The sequence below is a fragment of the Calidris pugnax genome, unplaced genomic scaffold (genome assembly GCF_001431845.1).
Source record: "Calidris pugnax isolate Ruff unplaced genomic scaffold, ASM143184v1 scaffold22, whole genome shotgun sequence".
Lineage (NCBI taxonomy): Eukaryota > Metazoa > Chordata > Aves > Charadriiformes > Scolopacidae > Calidris > Calidris pugnax.
This window is the reverse complement of record NW_015090763.1, coordinates 902,633-927,609: the sequence shown is the minus strand read 5'-3', so window position 1 is coordinate 927,609 and position 24,977 is coordinate 902,633. Positions and strand designations below refer to the sequence as shown.

Here is a 24,977-nt window from a genome sequence, read left to right as displayed (position 1 = left end):
GGGGAGATGCTCCAGGCCCCTCCTCATCTCTGTACCCTCTGCTGTCCCCTCTCCAGCAGTTCCCTGTCCTTCTGGAACTGGGGAGCCCAGAACTGGACCCAGTGCTCCAGATGGGGCCTCCCCAGGGCAGAGCAGAGGGGCAGGATGACCTCCCTCCACCTGCTGATCACACTCTTCCCGATGCCCCCCAAAACAGCACAAACACATTTCTGATTACTTTTCTTTTTAATTGTCTGATTTGAAGTAATACTTTCAGACCTAGCATCAACCTATGTTTCTAACAGGGCAGTAAGAAAGCTCAATGGTTCTTCTGAATTCCAGAAGAATCTTTCCATTATGTTTAAAATGCTTTAAAATATTAAACATCTCTCACATTGCTACAAAACAATGACAACTGGCAGAATTCTTTTTTTTTTTTAACCTACATTCTTTTAGCAGTAGAGAAAGAGTTTGGAAGGTGAATCACATTTTGGATTCTTTCAGGACCTGTTTGACTACACACAAATAGTTTTATGACATGACAAGTACAAATATAAAAATTCAAATGAGCTAACTTTAAAAAAAATCTGGATTTTTCTTCAATCCCTCCAGTACCTTGCTTCAGTAATAAATATTAAAAACAATCTTTTACATTACAGAAAAATGTTAAATAAGTTATTTACCAAAAGCTTTCTTTTTTTGTCGTCTTTTTTTTTTGGTCAAAGGCTGATTCCATTAAAAGAGCTGAACAAATGTTTTTTACATCAATAAATAGTAAGGCATAAAGAAGCAAACAACAATCACAGGACCGGTCTCTACTGGTAGAACTTTCTCCTTCAGATAATCCTCTTTTTGCTGGTACAGGAAGGTGATTTTTGATTCTCAGCTGGCGGGACCTGGTTAGAAAAGCAGCAATTATTATTATTTTACAGGACTTTAAATGCTCATAATTTGTCCCTACCCCTGCACCATGAAGCTGCAAAAGAGGGGAGTGAGGAAAAGGATGGGATTTAGGAGTCAAGAAGTGTATTACATCCTTCTGGGAGTAAAGTCTGAACCTTCTGGGAGAAATCAAATCTGAACAGTGATTACTTAAACACTCAAACTAATTTAATACCCTGCATTAGCAAATAGCTGTTTGCAAAAGCTTTGCCTATTGGGTCTTTTTTTTTTTTTTTTTTTTTTTTTTTAAAATAAGGGTGTCTTTTGTGAACCTGTTCAGCAGACAGGTTATTGGACTGTGATTTGCTGAAAATAAACTCCTGGAAGAAGATGACAGACGTGAATATTAATCTAGGCAAAGTGTCAGAAAAGAGGCTTAGCTGTTTATGTGGTCAGTCATAAAACTCTAATTTAACCATCAAACATTGGAGATTATTTATCATACTAAACTGCTGTCACCCAGGCATGATTAGGTAGCAAACCTAAAGCAAAACAGACTAATTCTGCAAAATACTCCTGACACAGCAAGGCATATTTCTAATGAGTATATACCACAGAATTTAATGCGAGCAAAAATTTAACTTACTTCCAGGTTTCCTCTTGCCTTCTTTAAGACATCGTGAGTCAAAACCACTGGAAAAGAAAGAGGAGATGAAAAACAATGCTGCAGAGTCTTTCCATAGTCCCTGTGTGGACCTTATGACCAAATATTTAATAACATATGAACTCAAATATCCACTATGGGCGGTGACCAGGCAACCAACAAACGTTCCCTTGATCTAAGTCAGTACTGGAAGAGTTTCTCTTCATTTTAAGGGGAGGTGGTGAGTGAGAAATCTACAATTGATCTATTATTATTAATATTGATCCATCTATTGATCTATCTTGGGGGGGAAGGTTAGCAAGAGGGGGAGAAAAATTGTGCAGTGAGAGGTTATGGGGGATGAGGGGTGGGAATAGGACAGATGGCAAAAGAAGTCAGCCAGCTCCTCCGGAGGTTCAAGGACAAAGCAACCTATAGATGCTAAAGGGAAATCATGTCAGCAGTTTGCTCTGAAGGAGTCCAAGTTTTCTCTACTCATCCAGCTTGTTTGTCTCTGCGGGGACAGCGCAAGACCTGTGAAGGGAGGAGGGGCTGCTTCTAAACAAAACCACTATTTAGAAATGTCAGGTTAAATATGTGATTCTCTAATCTGTGTCAGCTCCATAACTGCTGAAAAATACCACTCGCAAGTACCAATTTAATATTCCAGTCTCAAAAATAAACAATTTAGCCATAATAAAGATTTTTCATTACAATAATAAGAACCCAACAACTCCAAGGGTAGAGCTGTCATGAGATAATTATACCCTTGGCAGATTACTGCAATTTGGCAGCGCATTGTTACATGTTCTGAGGTTCAGATGAGGTTTAGAAGCAATGAGTTCTCTCGCCAGAGAAAGCACACAGAAGACTTGGAGCCACAAGAATGTTCCAGTCTCTGCTTCTAAATATATTTAGGAATGCTCAACTAAATAACAGAGGCAACTTGAATATCCTCAGAGGAGTGGCCAGCTAACAGGATGTTTGGAGGATGAAGGCAGGCAAGGTCACCTACTGCGATGCCTTTGCTTTCTTACTGGCAAAAGGAGAGAGGAAGAAATAACAAGTGTAAGCATCCTAACAAAACCCGGCAGCTTCACATGATTCATCAGTTTTGTTGTATGTTTGGTCAGGAATTTGTGTACGGATGCAATTTAGAAACATTTCTAAAATTGCTCTTTAAGGCAAAAGTAACTTGACATCCATAATTCCCATAATCAATGAAACTTACAGAAAATCGTACCTAGGTCTTTCTGTGTAGCAGAGTGCACTCTGCTCATAAAGAGCTCTGCTAGTAAATTCATTTCACCTGGCAAACTAGATTTTTCTAAATCAAAAAGATTAAATTCAGTACATGAAGAGAATTTAGAAGATGTGACACTAATAGTGAAGCTGCTGCTCGCCACGCGGTGCTTTGCATTAAGGAGATTTCAGAAAATGCAGGCTTCATTCTACCAGGACTCAGTTCAGATGAGGTTCAACACCCTGAAAAGGAGTGAGCAAAATAAGGGGGAGATGTGTTTTTTTCCTGTTTGATAAGTATGGGTGGGTGGAGTGGCCTTGGGGATAACATTTTGGCCATAAGGATAAAAATCTCTGTTGATTTATACTCTGCCCAACTCTACTGAAATCACCCCCTGTGTCTGAGACATCACTGGAACTAGGGACTGACCAGACTAACCCAGTAAATCTACCCTGGGGATACTATTAGGACAGACATAATACAATAGCTTTGGTTTTTATATGACAATTCTGAACTGAGCTATTTAACTTTAAAACCTGAACAAAACATAATTTTGGATTTAATATAAGTAACTTGTACATCATTTGATACAACAAAATCCAACCCATAAATGCTTAAAATAATCTGCAGGCAGAAGATCCATGTACCTTAGATATAAAAATTACAGGCTATGGAGCAAAATAACATTTCTTCCTCTACATTGCATTTAAGTGACTTGAGTAACTTATAGCATCATGGCCATTTTCATAACTTTGTATGATGTGTAACATTTTACAGTATAGTTGAATTACTGATAACACAGGTGCCATTCCAGCACAGACTAATGAGTCATTTAGTCCCACCTCTTAAGAGAAGGTAAGGATAGACTATTATTTTCTCTAAGAAAATTAAATCCTCCTCCAGCAATACACACATTCCCCTAGCATGAAGGTAGAGAAGAGTCTGGATCCATTCAGATCCCTTCTGATGAGTGATTAAACTCTAAAGCAGAAGGGATGGGTCTCTTCAGACACTTGGTTTAACACAGCTACAATACAGCCCCGGGTCTCTTCAGACACTTGGTTTAACACAGCCTATGTCCCCCTTGGTTTCATGTTTCCAGATAATTTTCTAGGTATGGCTGCTAAGAGTAAAATATTCCACAGCATGTCTCTATTTTTCTTTAAAAAATGACTCATAGTAAGCTTTTGTTTCCCTTTTTCTGAGCCTTCTGTTCTCTTACACTTCTCAGTCTGGTGTAAAGGGTTGACAAATCTCCTTTGCTGCTGCTTTGGCATTTCCCAGTGTGCGGCTGCCGTGTGATACACGCAACAGACCAGCACCTCACAAAATCTAAAAGCCTAATTCCACATTTATCAACATTGAGGCAAAAATCACAATTTTGAGAAGGACAATGTCAAAAAATCTGGCAGGAATGGCGTACAGCAACAGTAACTTTTCAGGAACCATCACAGGCTAGAAAACTTGGGGAATGGCGCTACCTGAAATGGAGTAACTGAAGTAATTAGTGGCAATTAGCACCAGCTGCATGGATTGACACATCATCTGTGGGTTGTGTAAAACCAAATATTGCTTCTCATGATGTTCTAGGCAGCCTTTCGGAGTTGGGCAACTTCTTTGAGGCTCCACCAGTTCTGTGCAGTCTGAACCTCATGAAGTGTTTGTCACTAACCACTGAGCGCACACAAGGAGCGACTACAGAACAGGGTGCCTACAGTCATTTTGCTGTTTCTCCAATTTCTAGAGGACCACAAAAATTAAAAAAAGGAACTGGTAATAAAGCATACACTTACACTGGTCGATGATGACTTTCTCCATGTTCTCCTTCAGCTGGTTGGTGCAGTGCAAGCGTTTCACGGCGCTGTGTAACTTCTTCTCCTGCTCAGACAGTTTCTTACGCAATCTAAGTACTTCTGCCTTCATTCCTTCATCCTGGATTGAGAGAAGAAAATAGCATATTTACTTCTGCCTTCATTCCTTCATCCTGGATTAAGAAAATAGCATATTGAAGTATTATATAAAAGTACTTTGTACGTTGTGAATTGCTAAATACTTTTGTAGAAGTGCCCTCAAGCTTCCTTAGAGTATGAACAACTTAAAGGAGTGAAACGTCACTGAGAGCCTGTCCTTCCACATCCCCAGTGACACACAGAGACATCTGACAGGAGACAACTACAATTCTTAGCTGGCTTTTATTAATTTTTCTGTTTGTCTGAGAAAAGTCTTAACACCAGTGCCTGGTTTTGTTTTGAAACTTCTATTCCTCTCTTCTTTTTTTTAAATTGCCTCAACTGGAAAAAAAAAATCTAATGAAGGACAGTGCTATGGGATCAGCAAGTGTCCTGTCTGCCTGGTTCACAGATTTCTTCTCCTGTGTTCTCTTAAGAGTTGATGCTGCCTTTATCAAAGGGCTAAGAGGCATTGCACGAGTGACCAGGAGAGTTTTAATGCAAAATTATTTGGCAGTATCATTATTTAAGATTCAGTTTTCTCCACCAATTCCAACCAGGTTACAGTTAGCACCTGGTAAAACAGTCCTGTGAGCAGCCCTGGCACAGTCTGCTGGAATCTCTCATCTGGATCCTCACACAAACTTAAGCTTGTAGATATTTTTTTTTCTTGTTGTGGCACATGTTAAATAATCCTGTCTTCTGGAATTTGCCCCAAGCATTTAGCTCTTCAGCAGAACTGATCACTCACAGCTCCTGTGGGGCTGAAGAGAAGGCAGTGAATGCTCAGTATCTTTTCAAGAGATGTTCTTCCATTACTGCATTTAGGACATCAGAAGCCATCTGATATCCTTGAGATCTTCAGATGTTGGATAAGAAACTCCAGAAAAGATTCCATTAGGCTCTAATTAGATGCACTCCTGGGAACTCAGATCCCCCCCACATTGAGGTGAGATATTTTCAAGAAATGACTGATCCAGACCAAGAAGGTTCAGATCAGTGTGACAGTAAAGCATCAGGTGCATCACCCCCACACGGAGAGCTGTGTGTGTGTGTGTGTGTGTGTAGCTGTCTGTACAGACGGTACATGAGGATGAAAATGGAAGGACACACACTTGTCAAGACATCCCAAACATGGAGCTGACACACCAGTGAATATATTAGACAGCACAGTTCCCTCTTACTGCTTTTGTGATTTTATGCAATTAAGGATGCTAGGAAATAACATCCAAAAATGTTATTAAAATGATATATAAAATTTTACTTTCCTAGAGATTGGGGCTTTTTTTTTCAGCAATAGCCTGCTTCCCTTAAGCAACACATACAAAAACCTCAGTGAAAACACTTTAGATTTATTTTAAAGCCAGCGTTTGAAACAGTTTCATTACTGAGTGGTGGTATTATGACAGTATAGATAATTCATTCCTCATTCGGTTTACTTTCACTCATTTGCATAGTGCAATCCTTTTTAGTTAAAATGTTATAAAACTTGTCTCGGGGTTTTGTCACACTTTTAAAAAAGCATCCAATTTTACAGCTTAGGCATCAAAAACGTAAAAGGAAAAATGTAGCTTAGATTACATCAAAGTTGCTGAAGTTTCTGTTGGTACCAGTAGACAAATAACCAAATTGAATTTGGCTCTAGAACAGGGAGCCCAAACCTTTTCTCCATGAAATGGAACGTTTGCCACCAGCCTGGGTTTCCTGAGTATCAGGGTCACAGATTACATCTTTAATATAAAGTCTTTTGTAAATAAAGACTTTGGTATGATGAGGAGAGAAAGCCAGCACACACTCAGCCTCAGCCTTCAGTGGTGAGACCTACTAAATCCATGTGGCCAGAGACTGGGCATCCTGGGTTCATGATTTTTAAAAGATTTTCCCAAATGGCCTGTTCCTAACTGGTACGTCACCCTTGACACACAACAACAGTTAAAAAACCCCACAAAACCCCCTCAAAAGAACCACAATAATACCTGAGTGCCGTGAGTGGTACCGTGCACGGGTTTCAGCGGAAGGGAAACTCTCCAGAGAAGTTTCAGTAAACGAGCAGCTTCTTCTAAAATCTGCTGCACTGTGTGAATGTTGGCAGAAAAGCCACACAGTGATGCCTGGTCTGGTACCTAGATGGGTGGATGAGAGCCATAGAGACATCATATTAGGTTTTATGCTTAAAACGTCATGAAAATGTAATCTTAATTAATGGTTTAAATCCAGTTGGTGTGATTTCATATTTCAGATGATGCACACAGCTATTGTGTGCCACAAAAGCTAATTTGTTAGTTTACAAAGAGTGCTGAATTATGCATTATCTAAGAATTTCAGGGAGGAAGGGGATTTATCCTAATCAATAACCGTGATTAATAATAGATTACATTTACTAGATTTGCTACGCCACATGGTAATAGTTGGCAACTCTCTTCTCTCTCCATTTGCATTTCATGTCACGTTATTTGAAAGTCAAATGATTACAGACATCAATTTAAGCAATATAGATGTTTCTTCCTTAGCAGACCCTTTAAACTGTTCCATTTAATGCTAAAATAACTATCAGGACACACATAAAATGTTTTCCTCTGCTGACAGATGAGAAAACCAAATTGAAGAAATTGCATAAATGTGAAATAAAGGAGGGAAAGAATACAAGGGGAGCAAATGAATTACCAAAGCAATGGAGATACAGAAGGGGGAAGGATAATGAAAGAAAAGCATTCGCAGTTCCTGCCCCATGCAGCATAGAATTTGAATACTTATTTAGCATTGTTATCTAACCAGAATCCTCCAGTCACATAAAATATCCCATTTGCTAAGTAGTTTGAAACTTCAGTGATGTAAAGCTTGATAGGAAACTGCAAATTGTGAAACTTACTGCTTTTATCTTTACACCAACAAAACAAGTTTAAAACTTACAGAGAGATTACTTTTTCAGTCATTATCAGTAGCTTAACTAGGTCATTTGAAAATATATGATACTTCAGAGAGTCTTAAGTGTCATTCAGACATAATTTTACTGTGTGAGCACACATGTGATACCACAAAAAGAATTTCAGAATTGTTGCAGACTGCATTTTCAATACCTTTACTAATTATAACTAGAAAAATAAGTAGTGTGAATTTATCCATGTAGTTGAGACATTCTGGATTTTGAAGAAGAGTGAGCATGGTTTTTTACAACATTTATACTATCATAAAATCATAGGGGTGAAAAGGACCTTCATTAGTCACCTAGTTTACTTTCCCACTCCAAGGCAGGACAGTGCCACATGGAATTTTTCAAACATTGCTGTAATCTGTTCTTAAAAGCGCCCCCAGTCACAGTGTCTCTGAGCACCATCCATTGCTGTTTCACTATTTTTATCACTGCTGTGTTGTTTTAAATGCCTGATCCAAGCCTTTCCTGTTGCTGTTTAAGTTTCTTAGTTCCTCATGAGCTGCCATAGACACATTCAGATTATTCCTTCCTTTTTGTTGAAGCTTGTAGGTAGATTTGCCTTAATCAACCCCAGAAACGCTATTGTTAACTGTATCCAGAAATTAACATTATTAAATAAGAAAAAATATAGCGTTAAGTAAACACTAGTTCTTCTCCTGATTCTAGAGGAAAAGGCCTGACATTATTCAAGACAAACACTTTATTGGTTTAATAATTGTCCTTTAAGACTACAGCAAGAGCACATGACTTGCCATCACTGTGTCACACATGATGCAGAAAGGACACCACGCTATGTCTTAGAAGGCAATATTTGATCATAAATGAAATAATCAAGTTTCTAGACTAGCTACTGATATTTCTAAAGTGTTCAACTGACACCAGGAAGTGGAAAAATATTAGAAAGCTTCTCTAATATGAAACGATCTTCATTAGCATAAATGAATCATTAATGCACAGTTATCACCTGGTGTTACTGAAGGGTTGAATATACATAAGTGAGGAACTTTATCAGTTGTGTATCAGATTTCTTTTAACTGTCTCATATTGCCTGGGTTTACCCAAGTCTTTGTTACAAAAAAATCACCTTAATTATTTTTATCCTTAGATTACTGATACATATCCCTAGTTTAAGCCCTTTTTAAAGCATTTTAGAGTTTTATCTGGGTTGTTTGTTGTTGCTTTTGTTTGGCTTTTTAATTGTTTCTAGTGTAACGATCACCAATTTCCATAGTGAAAGTCAGTAGTTTCACCTCATTTCAAGTTGCAAGGAAGAGTGAGATTGCTTACTAAAGGCCCAGAATTAACGAATTTATCTGTAGCCTCATTAACACAGAATCACAAATAGGTGCCTGCATCTAGATGAGACTTGGACTGTGGAGGTTGAGGTGTCCTGAAAGAGTTATTCAGCCAGTGGTGCCAGCTGCACCATCGACCTCCTCCTTTTTGCTTTTGTAACCTATGCATTTTGCACCTCTAGGTAAAATCCACCATCCTCTAACAGCTCTCACTGTTTGTTTACCTTTATTCCAGGCTCCTGCAGCTTCGTACCAGTCACCTCTCTTAGAGAAATCTCCATTTCTGCTACAACCTGTTGTCCTTCTGTTATCTGCTTCCTCAGAGCATTATAATCCTCAATCAGGCCGAGGACGTGGCGCCCGTTTTTGTCTGCCCACATGCGATGGCCCGGCACAAGGCGAGGGGTACAGGCCGTGCTGGAGGATGAAGTGCTGCTGCATTGGGAAGTGCCATCTACATCATCTTTAGAGGCCAAGTGCGTACCTGGGACAGAAAAAGTGTTTAATTTTTTTTTATCCTTACCTATAGAACTGATTTGACGCAGCAGCTCTGGTAAACTGGTAACACAGACGTTTGGGATGTACCTGTTTTCATGAGCGAAATGCAACGTCCGTGTTTCTGCAGCTCACAGTTGTTTCTGCTGGTAGCAGGGCATTTGCAAAGATTTTCTATACATAAAACAGGACAAGGAAGAGTGGATCAGTAGAAGTTAACATGCATTATGAAAAATTTCTAGCTCTATTTCTGTTCCTTTTTTTTTTTGCTGATGCCGCACTTGGACTCAGAAAGCAGGAAAACACAGCTAATTTTCTAGTATCACACCATGTATCTTCCAGTATTTACCTACATTAATCTTTTTAGCATCTATCCAAAGTTCTAAATATCTCCCAAAATCAAATGGCAGTCAGAAAATTTAAAATACATCCCGATGAAGATATTTTAATTAACAAATGTAAGCTTCCCATTAACTCCACAAAAAGTATGACACTCTGCACAGCTATATCATACTTAAGATCAGATATATGTATATCCCCTCTCTTCAGACCTTCCAAATTCCCTAAGTAGCTATAAGTAAAGACTAACCACAGTACATGTAGAAAGTTAACAAATTCAGCTGTTGACATGCCAAAGAGTCTTTCTGGTCCATATCAAACCAAGCTATGGTAACGCTATTCACCATTTTCTCAAAGAAATAACAAGCTTCTCCAGCTCCTGATGCAGGTCAAAAGCAGCGTCTAGGATGCTACCTGGAAACTAACCAGGAACAAATGCAATCTGGGGATACTGGTGGTACAGGTTCCCCAGAACAGCTGTTCCACACCTACTTGATCCCGACTGGCCCCAAGGAACCACCCCGATATGGACCACATGACTGTAATTTAGCTTTCAAGTATAAAGTGCACAGAGAATGGTAGCAACCCGTAAATGGTATTTGCTATATTCCACATCTTTCTTACTTGTAGAGAGCAGCACAGAGTTATGCTCATTATATATTTCAACTGAAGTATGGTTCCGATTGGACACCATGGAACCACAGAAGAAGTTATCTGGTAAAAAACCCAGTTGTGTCTCACCAGCTCTCACCCTAATGCTCTGGCTGGAGCTGCTCACTCTGCATGGTGCTAAGGTTGAGGTTTGTACCTCCTGGTGAAGTGTATGGACCCACCTGCATGGTGCTAAGGTTGAGGTTTGTACCTTCTGGTGAGGTGTAAGGACCCAGAAAGCCCCATTACTACTGGTTCCCATAACCTGATGCACATCTGCACTGGTGGATTTACGCTGCAGTATGGAAAGGTGTTACTATGTGAGTGCTTTAGCACAAGGAAGAACATTCCTGTGCCCTCTCTATCCCATGTACATCCACATCAGGACAATAACCTAACCCTGAGTGTAAACACTACATTTTCCCTGATTTGCTGAAACAGTATCACTTAACAGTGATTGAAATAAAGGTAAAATATTCCTCAAGGGCAAAAAGGGGACAACTGATTTATACAAAGACCATTTAGTGCACTTATTGATCATTCTTGAGTAATACATACCCACCCTTAGCAAATGCTAGAGAGCTCTGCATTAAAAAAAGAACCCCCAGGTAAGCAAAATTTAAGGCAATTTATTGAAGGCATCTTTCCATCCCAGAGACCGTCTGCAAATGCTGCTCTTGAGTGAGAAGGCAGTGACAGCTGGAGGCTACAGGACAGTGCAGTTTGCATTTCACCCCCCCCATGCACTAATAGCTCTAAGGGGAAAGGGAGGGGAAGGGCTGGGGGCAGCTCCCAAACACAAAGCTGATGTTGTGTGAAGCTTTAAGAGCATCTTCCAAGAACAAGGCCCAGGTTCTGCAGTATAACAAGAGCCCATATGGCACCGTACCGTTCTCTCCTGCACGATGCTGAGATTCTTGTTTGAAAAGATAGTTGATATTCACAGCTGACACCGATCCCGCTTCCTCCCTCTTCTCTTTTGAAAGCTGCTCCTCTAATTTCTCGTGCAAGGACTTGTTTGTCTCTGTGCTTCTCTCAAGCTGCACTCGCAAACTCTGTATTTCAGTCAAGAGTTCGTGTAAGTCAAGTGGACTATTCTGATCTTTTCGGAATTCTTCCGATGCATCACATCTGGGATCTGAGGCAATTTCAAAAGAAACACTTAACATCTTTAACAATTAAAATAATATTAGCCATTATCAGAATGCTGAGCAAGTAAATTATAGCCAGCTTTATCCTCAATATTAAGAATTAACTACAAACGGCATTAAGATAATGGTTTGACAAAAAAGCACGTCTTAATTGCTTCTACCCTCAAAAGATTTCAAAAGCCGAAAATGATTTTTCACTTTGTCCATAAAAGCTAATAAGCCTCATACCAAAAGCAAAAAAATATAATAAAAAGAGAACGAAGAGGATTTATAAAATTTGAAGTGCATTAACGCAGAGTCTGGGGAAAGAAAAAGGAATGGGTAATCTCGGAGTGCGGAGGAGGGAAGGAGCAGAATTGGAAGTTTAATTTTATACATAGAAGAAAAAAGAAAATAGAGATCACCTGGCAACCAGAGGAACAAATCTGAACCTGAAAAAAAGCACGGGCTGCGTTCGCCTTTTCATAGGAGGAGGTCAGTACACAAACAATTCCATGTCTCCTTTCATGCTGAAATCAAACTGTTCTCCTGACAGTGGGAGGGGGCTCAGCTGCAGGAGGAGGGTGCTGCTCCTCTCTAATTACATTGCCAGTTCTGCAAGGAGACTTTCTTCATCCCTGAGCCAACTTTGGCTTAAAGCCTTATGCCAACAGGGCTCTGCTGCTGCAGCTAGGCATGAAACACGGCGACGGCAGGGCGCGATACTTAAAGTAGCAGGAAGGAAAAAAATAAATCAACTTTTACAAGAATTTCCAATGGGAAATTTGCTGGCTCCTGTGGCGAGTATGCAGCAATGAACAGCATTCCACTCCTTTCCTAACCATATGTGCTACGTTACGTGGTGGTACAGCTTCCTTAAAAGGGGCAGGAAGAACTCCTATAAGTCTCATTCCTACCTTTAGTGGCAGAAAAGAGGGTGGGAAATTATTAAAGGTCTCCTTGGGAAAGCAGTGCCAGCACTTCTCCCCCAAGCCCAAGGGAGACAACACCACCCCCATATTCAGAGAAGAGAAAGCACACACTCCCTGAGTAAGCTCTACCCCCGAGGATGCAGCAGCATGGAATTCAGATGACAAGTAAATACATAAGGATCCCCCTGAAGCTTATCCAGCTGGAGCCACTGAATCGTCAATATTTGGTTTTAGCTTAAATAAAAAGATAAAGGAAACTTGGGTGTGCCTAAGTCAGAACATATCACACATCTCATCCTCGCAGTTACGCTCCCAAGTAAAAAGCATTTTATCAAGTTGTCAGTTCTACTTTGCAGACACAAGTAGAAAAAAAGAAAGAAAGAGGGCCCTAGTCTCCTTTGACAAGATCATATTCGGGGAGGGATGGGTTGCAAAGGCTGAGGGTACAGAAATAATTGTGCATTTATACCTGTCCTCTTCCTTCTTGCTTCTTCCAACTTTTCATAAACCTTGATCTCAGTTCGGAGCGACTGCAGTAACTTCTCATTCTCAGAGAGCTGATGTTGCTTTACATTAATTTCTGTTTGCAATCTGTTAAGTCACAATAAATTGCTAAGTTAAAAGTTAAATTCTTACCTTTTGTTTCAAAATCTAAAATCCATTCCCCTTTCCCCCATAATTCTTCCCTTGCCTTTTTAATTTATCTATGCACCTCATTAATGTTAATGGCTATGGCTAAACATGTGCTTGTCACATTGACAATTTTCTCCTCTAAATGAATGTCTAAATGTGGACTGAATCAATACCTGTTTAATTCATTACGACTGCTGTAAATTTGACAGGTGAGATATCTGGTTTCATTCTCCTTTTGGCCAATTTGTTTTTGCAACTTTTCATTTTCTTTCTTGATGCATTCATAATCCTCATGAAGATGCTCAATGATTGTGTTCTTTTTAGAAAGAGATTCTCTTAGCTTTTCATTTTCCTTTTGTTTATCTGAAACAAGAAGAAACACAAGGTATTTGCAATGCCCACAACCCACTAAAGCTATGCTTTTTACTAACACCAGCTTTTTCAGAGACTGTCAGAAAATAACTACTGCTCTTGTGAGCTTTAGGGTTTCAGGATTTCTATTTCCTAATGACTTTTGCTAGATGCACCTTCTGTAACCTGCAACGTTTAACCCCCAGGACTCACAAAGGCTCAATAAAACCATGTGTACAATCCTATATCCTAAATGTCCTCAACACCACTTGGAATTTGGCAGAAGGACAGTATTGAACAACTCGTGTCAGCAGGGTCCCAAAGCAGGCACACGAATTTTGCCAGTCTTCACAAAATAGTGGAGCTGAGTTCTCTTTAGGAAGAAAAGAACTGTGTTCTAGGGCACATTGCACCCATGTTCCTCTTTGTCTCACAGAAATCCCTCTGCCTTCTCCTTCCCAGCCCTATTTATCTATCAAACTACAGGTAAACAGAAAGGAGCAACCACTACTCCTGTGTAACCGTCAGCCCCAGATTTAATGCATATGGTTGAGCATGGAATTTCAGGAATGGGAAGAATGGTTAAGACAGTTTAATAAATGGACTGTTAATATTTTATTGTTTTCCGCTCTGAAATGAGTTGGGGTCTACTCCTGTAAATCAGAGTTTTACATTTTTACCTCTGGATCCTTTTGCTAGCATTGCATTCAGAACTTGATTTTGCTTCCTCAGGAAATGTATTTCAGAAGCCAGGGAATTATGCTGCTCTGAGCCATGGATAAAAATGTTTGCAGAACCTATAAATATATACATAAAAGATGATTTATGAGTCATCTCTAGGTCATTAAAGATTAAACTTTCCAGACAAGAACAATTTAAAAAATTGCAGAAAAACATGTTATGAAAGATATTTCTCCCCTATATATTTTGAAGGTTATCCCTACAGAGTAAAAGGCAGCTCAGGTTCATGCCAAGTAATCCAAAGCCCCGCATCACAAGTACCTCTCATTGCTGGGCAACCATTACCAAAATTGCAAAATTATCCCTGGCAGTCTTTACCTCTCAGCTAAAATTCCAACAGGGCAAAACGCAGGGGTATTTCGTGTCATTGCTATTCTTTGAAAATAATCCAAAATGCTTTGCTTTGTTAATACTCTTGTGTTTAATGACACCATCACAGAGGACCACTATATTCTACCAACTAATCCACAGTGGTTAATGTAGGAAGTACCATAAATACTCTGGTCATACTTTTGCTACCAGGCCAGTCAAGAGCATAAAGCTGGAGTCACTGTCTTTGCCTCTGATTACTTGCTGAGAACCCATTTATCATCACAGGGATGAAGATTCATCCCTCTTAAATTTGTGCATCTAAAATTAAGATAACTGAGCCAGTGTTGATCAACCATCAACAGCCATGGGGAGAGACAGGCACCTCCAGAGAGCAAGTACCATAAATACTCTGGTCATACTTTTGTTACCAGGCCAGTCTAGAGCGTAAGGCTGGAGTCACTGTCTTTGCCTCTGATTACTTGCTGAGAACCCATTTATCATCACAGGGATGAAGATTCATCCCTCTTAAATTTGTGCATCTAAAATTAAGATAACTGAGCCAGTGTTGATCAACCATCAACAGCCATGGGGAGAAATAGGCACCTCCAGAAAGTGACTCACCCGACATACCCCTCACACCTCCCTGAAATGAGGCACCCTGTCCTCCAAGGAGACATACTTCTCCCCTGTGCCCCCACCAGAAGCTCTGGGTAACCAGCACAGATTTAGATGTCTAACTTTTAGCAACTTAAGAGTGATGAATCCTGCTCTCAGGATCTTATTGCACTAGTCATACAAATATAAGTGTTAAATCGTGTATCAATTCCAGCCCTGGTGATCCTCATAATGTACTCTATTTATGCTATTCATCCCACTGCGATGTGTAATGTTACATTACAGCCTGAAAAGTGCCACATTCCACTCTCAAGGTGCTGCCCCTGAAATGCTAGTCAAGTAATTGTTATTGCCCTTTATAACCTGCTTATAGTCAGTAAAACACTTCAGGACCCACTGGAATTAACATTACTATTAAAAGTACTTTTCAGTTGATTGGTTATCCCAGTATCTCCTACGCTTTAAAGCTTGAGATAACTACATGAGTGTCAACTATTTGGGTAATAGAGAAATAACCAGGTGGCAAAAAAAAAAAAAAAATTAGCTGAATGTATGAGGAGGATGCCTTTCAGCTCTGGCAGTTCAATTCAATTTGATGTGCAGCACTTCCTCCGAGTAATCTCATTTTATTGTAATCCCAACTGAAGCTTTTACCCACTACCTAACTGGGATGTAGTGCGCCATGATATGCACCTCTTGTCGTTACTGAAAGACTCAAAGGCTCTAGAAGCCTGGCACTAATGGCATTTTACTATCTATATGTTAAAGAGTTGAGGTAGCTATGAGAACTCAAAAGGCTTTTTCCTTTCAGATTTTTAACAAAGCAATTCAACTTCAAGTGGCAAGGCTTGATGGTCTCATCTTGATTCTAATTTAATTTATTGCCCATCACCCAGCTTTATCCTATTTGAAAAGTTATGCTATCACAGTCCTATTGAAAGGCTTTAGAATATAACTATTAGTTATCTTACATAATAATGGATAATGTAGAGCCAGTGGTAATAAGGCCACAGTCCTGTAATTTGACCCACTACCGAGACGACTGCTTCTGTGCAGAGCCCTGCTGACATCAATTACGCTCTCCACAGAGGCAAAGGTCCATCTACCCACAGTAAAGTGGAGCATCAGGGCCTACAATTGCAACACACTTGAGTTTTCATTATGTTTCATGCTGAAAAAGTGAGTGCTAAGGAAGCACACCTTGAAGGTTTCAAAGGAAACACTGACTGAAAGACAAGCACTATTGAAAATCACAGCGAAGTGCAAGGAAATATTCATTCCCAGGTAAAGCAAAATGAAGGCACATTGGAGCTGAAGGTAATTCTGTATAGATACACTAGTTTCTTGTGGGTTAAAAAAAGCAAACAAAACCCCCTGCTAATCTTAACTGCCATCAATAATGTTTGAAACCTACGAAACTCAAAATTAAAACTTTGATTTCATTTTGCAGCCTAACATTTTGAAATGATTGAAGCAATTATTTGGTTCTAGTTGCACTGCAAACCTCAGCTCTACAGTAACGACGCAGCCATTATCAACACTTGAGTCATTTATAGAATACTAGAAGCCCAGAGGCATTTAAATACTTAGAGAATCTAAATATTAAAAATAGCATGGCAAAAATAGTGGGCAGATGTGTCCATATACATCTGTATAATATTTATCAGACGAGAATAATTCCATTAATTTTGGTTGCACAAAGAACTTAGTACCAGAATAATTCCATTAATTTTGGTTGCACAAAGTACTTAGTAGTAGTGTGAATTTAACAGTTCTCTCATCAGTTAAGTATGTTACAACTTGATTTTGTTTTTTAAAGGAAAACAACCAAGGATACTAAGTTAAAAGTAAAAAGAAATGTTTTAAATTCTTGTGTCCCAAAGCTAAAATCTGCTTCAGCTTCACTTAGTAACTTCTTACAATGAAAGTCAAAAAAAGGCCCATCCATTAGGAACAAAAGTAGCATCATTACCAGAAGAGAGAAAACACATATCAACATGAAAGAGATCTTCAAAACAGAGCGAAACAGGAAGCACTGAGGGAACACAGTAACAAAAAGGAGCTGTTCTAACAGGTAGTTGCTTTTTTTCCTTTCTTTTCCAAATTTCTCCTCCATGCCTTGGTAGATGCACTAAGGCAAGAAGAAGACAGATGGAAGGCATAAGACAGTTTATAAAGAAAATATACTTTCACTGCATTAATGGATGCCCTTGCCAGAATCTTTATGAAGCTGTAAAAGAGTTGGAAGTGTTTCAGTGTGGTTATTTCACGAGAACAGTATGCCTTTCCAGCAGCGTAAATACTTCATGAATGAAATGGATGCTTTTTATACACCTTTCCATCACTGTAAATTATTCCTGAAAGCAAACTGCCATTTGCAGGTAGTCTCCATTTAAACAACAAGAGAAATGGATCATGGGGATGATGTAAAACATAATGAATCTAATGTCAATATTAGCGAAACTGAGTAAAAGGAATGCATGTGCGTATTTATTGCCTGCTTCCACTCTGAGTAATATTGCATATTAATCAACTGTCCTATGGGGGGAAATGTGGGAAGGAGAGCAAGAACAGAGGAAAGTGTAGGAAAATATGTCTGGTACGTGGTGCTTGAAAAGGTGCTACAAAAGCAGCCTTAATGAAAGCCTGGCTACCCTCTGGTGTAAAGTTTTAAACGCACCGCAGCGCTTGGCTTTCAAAGATGCTGCACACCAGCAGTAGAGAGCAGTGACTCTGAATTTGCATACCTATTTTTAGTATTTTTTCATCCACTGCTTTATATTAGAGTTTGGAATGAAAACCAGCTCCATGTTAAAATGTCCATCAGTTTCTGTCAGGTATTTCTCATTAAAAACTCAGGGTGTCATTTTGTGTAGAACACATTTATCACACCAATCAATTCAGATGACAAGCTGAACACCGTGGCCTAGGCTCTGTCTTACAGATATTCTGTCCCTCTCTGTAAGCACAAACTGGCTTTAAAGCAGTCAGCAAATTCCAGAGAAGGCATCTCCACCTGTCCTGGTAGCAGTGGTGCTGTGCTGACCACCCCAGGAATACATGGAGGAGACACAGGAAAGCCAATTTCACAAAATTCCTACTTTGGATCAATAGCAGCAATGTCATTTAGGGCAAAGCACCATCTCCTCTGTTCCTACAGGCCCCAGGCCCCAGGGAAATTACGTTGATGGAATGGGCTTCCTCTCCTGCAACTGCTCCTGGTTGGACACGGCAGAGAATGAAAAGATGATGTCATCCTAAAATCCAAGACCCTGACAACAACGACGATATCCCAAGGGCACAGAGAAAAAGCAGGCTGTTTGCTGATGACAGAACCAGAAGGGGCTTTCACTGCTCTGTATGAAATTTAAATGTTATAACACGACCTGGTGGCCCTGTTCTCTTACAACATGTGCCATCGTTAGGTGTGAGTCCATGTGCTACCCCGGCGTCCCAGGAAGGATTAGTGCATCAGCACTGGGTACAGCTCCATCAAAGGGCCCACAGAAGAGGCAGATCTGTATTTATGCCACTCCACAAGCATGGAAAAGCTGCATCTGCTGACAGTGCTCGAGATACAACAACATTCAGAGAAAGGCACATCATTTTCCATCTCTAAAAGGGTGGGGTTTATTCGAAAAAGCACACAAAACAACACCCGCAGCATTTGATCTCTGAGGCTTTAAGCAGGAAAGGGGGATTTAATTCTTCATGAAATAAATTCTTACCTTGATCTAGTTCCTTGTCTGTTACTTGTCTCTCAAGCTGCTTCCTCAGTCTCTCATTAGTTTTTATGGAGTATTCTAAACGTTGTCTCAGGATTCGGATTTCTTGCAGATGTTCCATTAATAACTCTAAATAAACCAAGAGATCACTTCTTATTTAAATGATTGTATTCCTTTACACTGTGTACTCTGGTGAGATCTACTATGTGTTAATACTAAAAATTTATACAGAGCTGTTCAAAAGGGCAGATATTAAATATCTGACTCCACGACAGTCTTTTTCTATGTAGTCCCCAAACCATGCATTTAGTGAAAACTCCTATATTTCACCCCAAACAATGATCCAGTTTTAAGGCTCTTCAAATTTCCTCATCCTACAAAACCGTAGCAGATAACAATTTTATCTAGTTAAAACGTTCCCCGTGCTGGGAAATGAATCCCAAGTTCTGCAATGCAGCTTCCCATTCACGCTCAATGCACCAATAGTACCCATTTTTCCTTCTAACAATAGGAACCTTCCCCGAGTAACTCAGATAGAAATTTGACTTTGACTTATACAATGCATACCATAATAAATAAATCTGTTCTATCAAGTTTCATTACTGTACCTTTTCCTTCTTCCTTTGCCATTCTACAATTTTTCTTCCATTGACTGTAAGTTTCAGCTTTACTCAGGAACTTATCGGTTCTGTCACTATCTCATTTGTCAGTTTATCCATGTTGTACACTCCTGGTTTACTCTGCAATATTTTTTCTCCCCTGAACAGTACGTGCTATCTCAGCTATTAAATTTTCATCGCTGCCTATAACAAAGTACCGCGAGCATCGCTTGTGCTTAGCGAAACTATCCAGGTCAAACATGACACCACTTATTAATTATGCAGCACTTACAATTCTCAAGGAAACACAACACTGCCTTTTATAAAATTAGAAAATCTCTCTTTTTCTATGTAATAATCTCTTGACAATTGTCTATTTTCCCCTTATAACTTGTCTATTTAAAGACTGTCTGGAGTACCGTAAAAGATGATAGTCTAAAACAACAAAGACACAGAATATCATAGTTAATTTTGTTTCAAACGGGATGTAGTTCAAATTGTTGTCATCTCTGTATGTCTTATTACTGAAATTGCAATGATTATGCAAGATACTGGGAAGCTGAAGCAGACAAACATTCTTCATTATTTCTTAATTAGTTCCCTTGTGTCTTATTTATCACATTTTCCCAATATCTAGTGAATCTTCAATGGGAAAAAAATTACCTGGGGGAAACGTGTTTGGCAGCAGCGCCAGCGCGTCACGCTGTCCGGCTGGGTCACGCCTGCGCTCGGGTGATCCAAGAGATGACTTTTCTGACAGATCAAAGTCAGACAAGCTATGAAGAGCAGATGGTCCAGGTGATTCCTTCAGTTGCTGGTACATGGTGGTGTTCTTCTCATTATCCCTTTTTGTGCCAAACAAAATATTTTTAAATTTTAAAATTGTTTTGTTACTTTGGAAGCACGAACAGAGAGCAGGGTGTCAAATTTACAAGACACAGGTAAAACAAATGAATTTGTGTGATGGAACGTGACAAACCACTAGACATCAGAGGAAAACATCAAGACTGAAATTCAGACTTCCCTGAAGTCAGCAGGAATAATCAATGAACCACCAGCCTAGTGGTTTTGTTCCAGCATCAAGTAGTCACCTCTGTGTTACGGGGACCTCAAGCTGCCCTGGAAGAGGAGGCTGAGGGTTTCTGTAGCACAGAAGAATCCCAGGCTGGCACAAAACCAACAGACACAGCAGAACAACACCTGCCTCTCCTCACCTTCCACGTAAGGGTGTTCTGGGAGTGAAGTTCAACACCCCCGTGCTCTGGTGATGCTGAGCCAGCCCCAAGGTCACAAAATGGAAAAGAACCTCAGTGTCCCCTCCCAGAAGCTGCCATCAGGGCTATATCTGAACTACACAACAGTGTATTGTAGCCCGTGTTTGGTTGTTCATGAAAAGGACAACCCTGGTGGCATGATGCTTCCTCTCAGCATCTCAGTTGCTTGCAGAGAAGTGGGGAAAAAGGCCTTAGTTTGTTTTCTATGGATATTTTATTAACAAAATGGGTATTAATGACATAAGCAAAGCCCTCCCAAAAGCAAACCAGTGAAAGTTCTACTACAAAACATGGAGCAAGCCTTAGCAACTTAGCAAATGACCGTGTGTTTGATAAACATTCAATTGCGCGCTTACCTTTCAGCTAATTCATAAAGTAGAGTAACTTCTGTACCTATTGATTCTCCTGCAAAGCAGAAACATCCGATTAAAAACAGATATGGAGAATTATACTATTTTCCCCTCCATCTTAAACGAATCAAATATAAATGGTAAATTAATGAGAAAATAGAGAAGTCAACAGATACTCAACACACTGTGTATTAATGTCAAATGCTGTACATGAGCAAAACTATTTATAACCCAGCAACAAAGCAATAGCTTTCTCTGGTTTTCAAAAAAAATTACTGGGTACCAGAGGTGCCAGATTTTACAGCCTCGGTGTTTTAGTTAGAACACAGATGTAAAATACCAGGCTATGTGGCAAAAGGATTAGGGGTATTTGCTATTACCTCGTAAAAAAAAATTATACAAAACCAATTCTGTCTCCCTTGGATTTTGTCCATCCCGAGTCAGGCAAACCTGTTCTCCTCAATAAAGGGGCACAGACAGGATTTCACCTGCAATATTCTCCGTGGTACAGTGTGGGAGCACAAGCACAATTCAGTGCAAGAGACCTGGACTCAGGCGTTAATTTGAATAAAGAAAAAAGAGTTTCGTGGTGTCACCTTGGCTCCCTGTATTTTAAAAATTTTGGGCAATTAAGCCGAAGCAGCAGGAAAGGGCTGCACAGCTGAAATTCCAGGGGAATGAACTGAAGGTCAGGATGGAAATGTGGAGACAGACGGTTGTTTATGCTTTTTCTTTACAGTCAATTCTTAGTACGCTGGCTGTTCTTTATAACCCTACAAACATCATTTTATTTTAATGCGTGATTCAATGCAACACCATTGTGTTAGATATATTGAACTGTCGCGGTTGTCAGGGACTTTTCATAGTATATAGGATACCATCTGTTGGTTTGGGGCTTTTTTTTTTAAAGGCGTTTAATGTTTATTCACTACACAGTCTCCTCATTTGTAATGCAAGGAATCTCTGTAGCCACTGAAATCATTGAATACACTCAATCTTTTATCACACTGCTATGACACACTCGCCGTAATACCTTTTTCTCATATACAGCTCCTTTATAGGAGCAATCGAAACCGCAACGTGCTGCCACTATCTTTAATGAAAGGCAGAACACAGATCACTGTATGGCTGGGCCCTGGATGCTTCTCAACAAAGCCATCTTCTCGAGCCAATTTCGAGAAGTTGCAGGGGTCAGGGTCCCTATTTGAGGCCACCTCGAGTGTTTCGCTGAAGATGGCAGCTTTGCAGCTGACAACAGAGGAAGGATTGCCAGTTGTGTGGGTCAGAAAGAGCAACGCTTGCAATGATAGGAAAAGGTCTTTCTTGCTGAATTTCATTCATGGTAGCATCCCTTTTCCATCTCTTTCCTGCTAACTTTCTTCAAACTACAGCCTGAAGGCAATAAGTATGATATACTCTTCATTCAGGTGACAAATGTCCATTTTGATGCTCGTTTTACAAAACATGGTTGCATTTCAGCTCACTGTTAGGAAAGACAGAATGCTCTTCTTAACCAGCTAGGCTATTTTTCAGCTCACTGTTAGGAAAGACAGAATGCTTTTCTTAACCAGCTAGGCAGCAAGATGCAGGTCTCAGGAAAATAATTAGAAATGTTAGGAATAATACATCTCCTGATATGGTCTCACTTCTTAGATGTTTAAGGCTTTGCCTTTGCAACTTAATGCTTTGCCAAACAGTTGGTGGGGAAACTGGGATGAACAGCAAAAGGACAAGAGCGTTTTCAGGAGTGTAAACTCCCATTTTTCAGACATTAAGCCAGTTCTCACTGGTAATTAAAAGGCTTTGCTGACTGGCACACATTCCAGTGGCCTCTCTGGGTACACACCCTGTTCAGCACTTGGGTTTCTCTAACGCCAGGACAACACTTCTCTGGTTGACTTTCCCTAGAACCTCTGCTCAGGAGACTCTTCCACTACTACAGACACCTCCAAATACACACTGATTTCCAATACCACAGCATCTTCAATTAATGAGCTACTCAGAATTCTGAAAGGAATCATTCCCCTCTGCCTTCTAACCAAACAGATTTTCCCTTTCTCTCCCCTAATTTTAATTTTCTACGTACACCACTTGGGTGGGTTTCTCCATAGAGTCTGTGGCTCTTTTTCTTGGTGCATCCAGCGACAGATGATTTTATACCTGCATGTAATTTGTGTTCTTTCTACACCAATAATGTGCAAATCAGTATGGTATTATCTTCCAACTGCCCAATGCAGGATTCCTTACAGTTTCTTTACAGGCACTGGCCACAGAAAATTGCCCAGATGGACTACTATATAATAATTTTTTCTTTCACTCTAAAAACACAGCCCGGATCTCTGCCCTGCGTTTACCCTTCTTGCAAGAGACTGCACTTTAGGGGAAGAACTTCAGGAACCCGTAATTTTTTCTTTTTAGTTAAACACAGATTGTGTGAAAAACCAACTGTGACCCATGCCCATGAGAACCCTTCCATGGAGATACCCAGTGCTCAGGCTCAAAGTCAGCTGGGTTTTTCCTGAAATAGAAAATCCCAAAGCCTACTTGTAACTAAACATATACTAAACTATAACCACTGTATTTTGAACAGTTAAAATATGCATGTGCTAAGATAAACAACTCAAAAGGCAAGGTGTCAATACAGAGGACGGCTACAAAATAAAACCCAGTCTTGTCGGAGCACTAAAATTTTATCTTCCAAGACAGTAATGCCTATAAAACATTTAAAAGCAACCAAGAGAAAGAAAGGCTTCCTTTTCACTGAAAAGAAAAAAAACACCTCCAAATTTTGAGAATGTTACTACATCTCAGACAATAAGCACAAAATACTGCTACTTACCATAGAGGAATTTCCCTTCCAGCTTCTCAAACATGAGTACACTTTGATTCAGTTGCTCACGGAAGCCTTCAGCAACATAATAATCTACATCACTGGCTTGAAGCAGTTCCTCAAAAGCTTGAATAAGGCCCGTCAGATGCTGATGGTAAGTGATACAACCTCCGCGGAGCTCTTCAATTTGTTGGCGTTGAAAGGAGAGTTCTCGAGCTTGTGAATGAACTAATGAATCATATCTGAGAAAATGAAATTATCTTTAAAGTCATTTTCTGACCATAAATAACATTTAAATATAAATAAAAAGTGAATTAAACTTATATTCCTAAAGCATAATTTTATAGGACTCAATTTTCTTTTAAAATGCTTTTACAGCCACAATGAGAAATGTATTGTCTCTACCTGTTGAGCTCCGTATTTATAAACATGACTTGTGGGTTATTATCCTCCATTTAACTACTTCATTTATATGACAGGCAGAAACTAAAATGATGAACTTGTTTGTCTGTATGCAAAGGTGCCAAATTAAAGTAAATAAGAATGACTACATTAAAAGAATTTTTAAGAATACACATGTTCTTCCTGGGTTTTGGGTTGGTTTGTTTTTTTTGCTTCAGTATGGAAGAGAACATAGTGCTGTCTCTTTTTCTGAAAGCAAAATACTGGACTTTCTGAGCCAATGGTTTCATCCAGCCTGATAACTCTACACATCCCTGTATGGTGATTTTTTTTGTTTGGTTGGGTTTTTTAAATATTATTATTTTCTTATGAGACATGACCATTACAACCACTGCAGCATCCAATTTCCATAAGCCAGGGTATAAATTTCATCTCAGATCAATTGAATTTATTCTGCACTTGCAAATACAGACAACCCCTTTATACTGCCACTGTCTGTATCACGGATACGCTTCTTTCTAAGCGGGGCATAAACAAAATCTATGATGGAATGAGTTGTTATAGAATTTTTATTGTCATTTGTATAGGAAGAGATGCATAACTCATTTGGGGTCTGTCACTGGTGACTCCTGCAGTTGTCCTAGACAGCAGCCATAAAAACTTTACAGCAATCCA

The 24,977-nt window shown here is 39.6% G+C and overlaps 1 protein-coding gene across 1 annotated transcript in view; it reads right to left on the bottom strand.

The window, feature by feature from the left end:
* Window positions 1-210: 210 nt before the first annotated feature.
* The window catches only part of CDK5RAP2 (CDK5 regulatory subunit associated protein 2), an 88,895-nt gene continuing 64,128 nt past the window's right edge, over window positions 211-24,977 (bottom strand). Inside the window, exons 26-39 of the mRNA XM_014950402.1 lie at window positions 23,910-24,142; window positions 21,077-21,125; window positions 20,110-20,291; window positions 18,851-18,976; window positions 14,135-14,251; window positions 13,277-13,466; window positions 12,940-13,061; window positions 11,298-11,546; window positions 9,509-9,592; window positions 9,148-9,407; window positions 6,673-6,819; window positions 4,541-4,679; window positions 1,508-1,554; window positions 211-875 (exon numbers count right to left, since the gene is read on the bottom strand). Coding sequence (XP_014805888.1) covers window positions 816-875; window positions 1,508-1,554; window positions 4,541-4,679; window positions 6,673-6,819; window positions 9,148-9,407; window positions 9,509-9,592; window positions 11,298-11,546; window positions 12,940-13,061; window positions 13,277-13,466; window positions 14,135-14,251; window positions 18,851-18,976; window positions 20,110-20,291; window positions 21,077-21,125; window positions 23,910-24,142 — 2,005 coding nt within the window. The 3' untranslated portion in view covers window positions 211-815. The remainder of the gene's footprint in view (window positions 876-1,507; window positions 1,555-4,540; window positions 4,680-6,672; window positions 6,820-9,147; window positions 9,408-9,508; window positions 9,593-11,297; window positions 11,547-12,939; window positions 13,062-13,276; window positions 13,467-14,134; window positions 14,252-18,850; window positions 18,977-20,109; window positions 20,292-21,076; window positions 21,126-23,909; window positions 24,143-24,977) is intronic.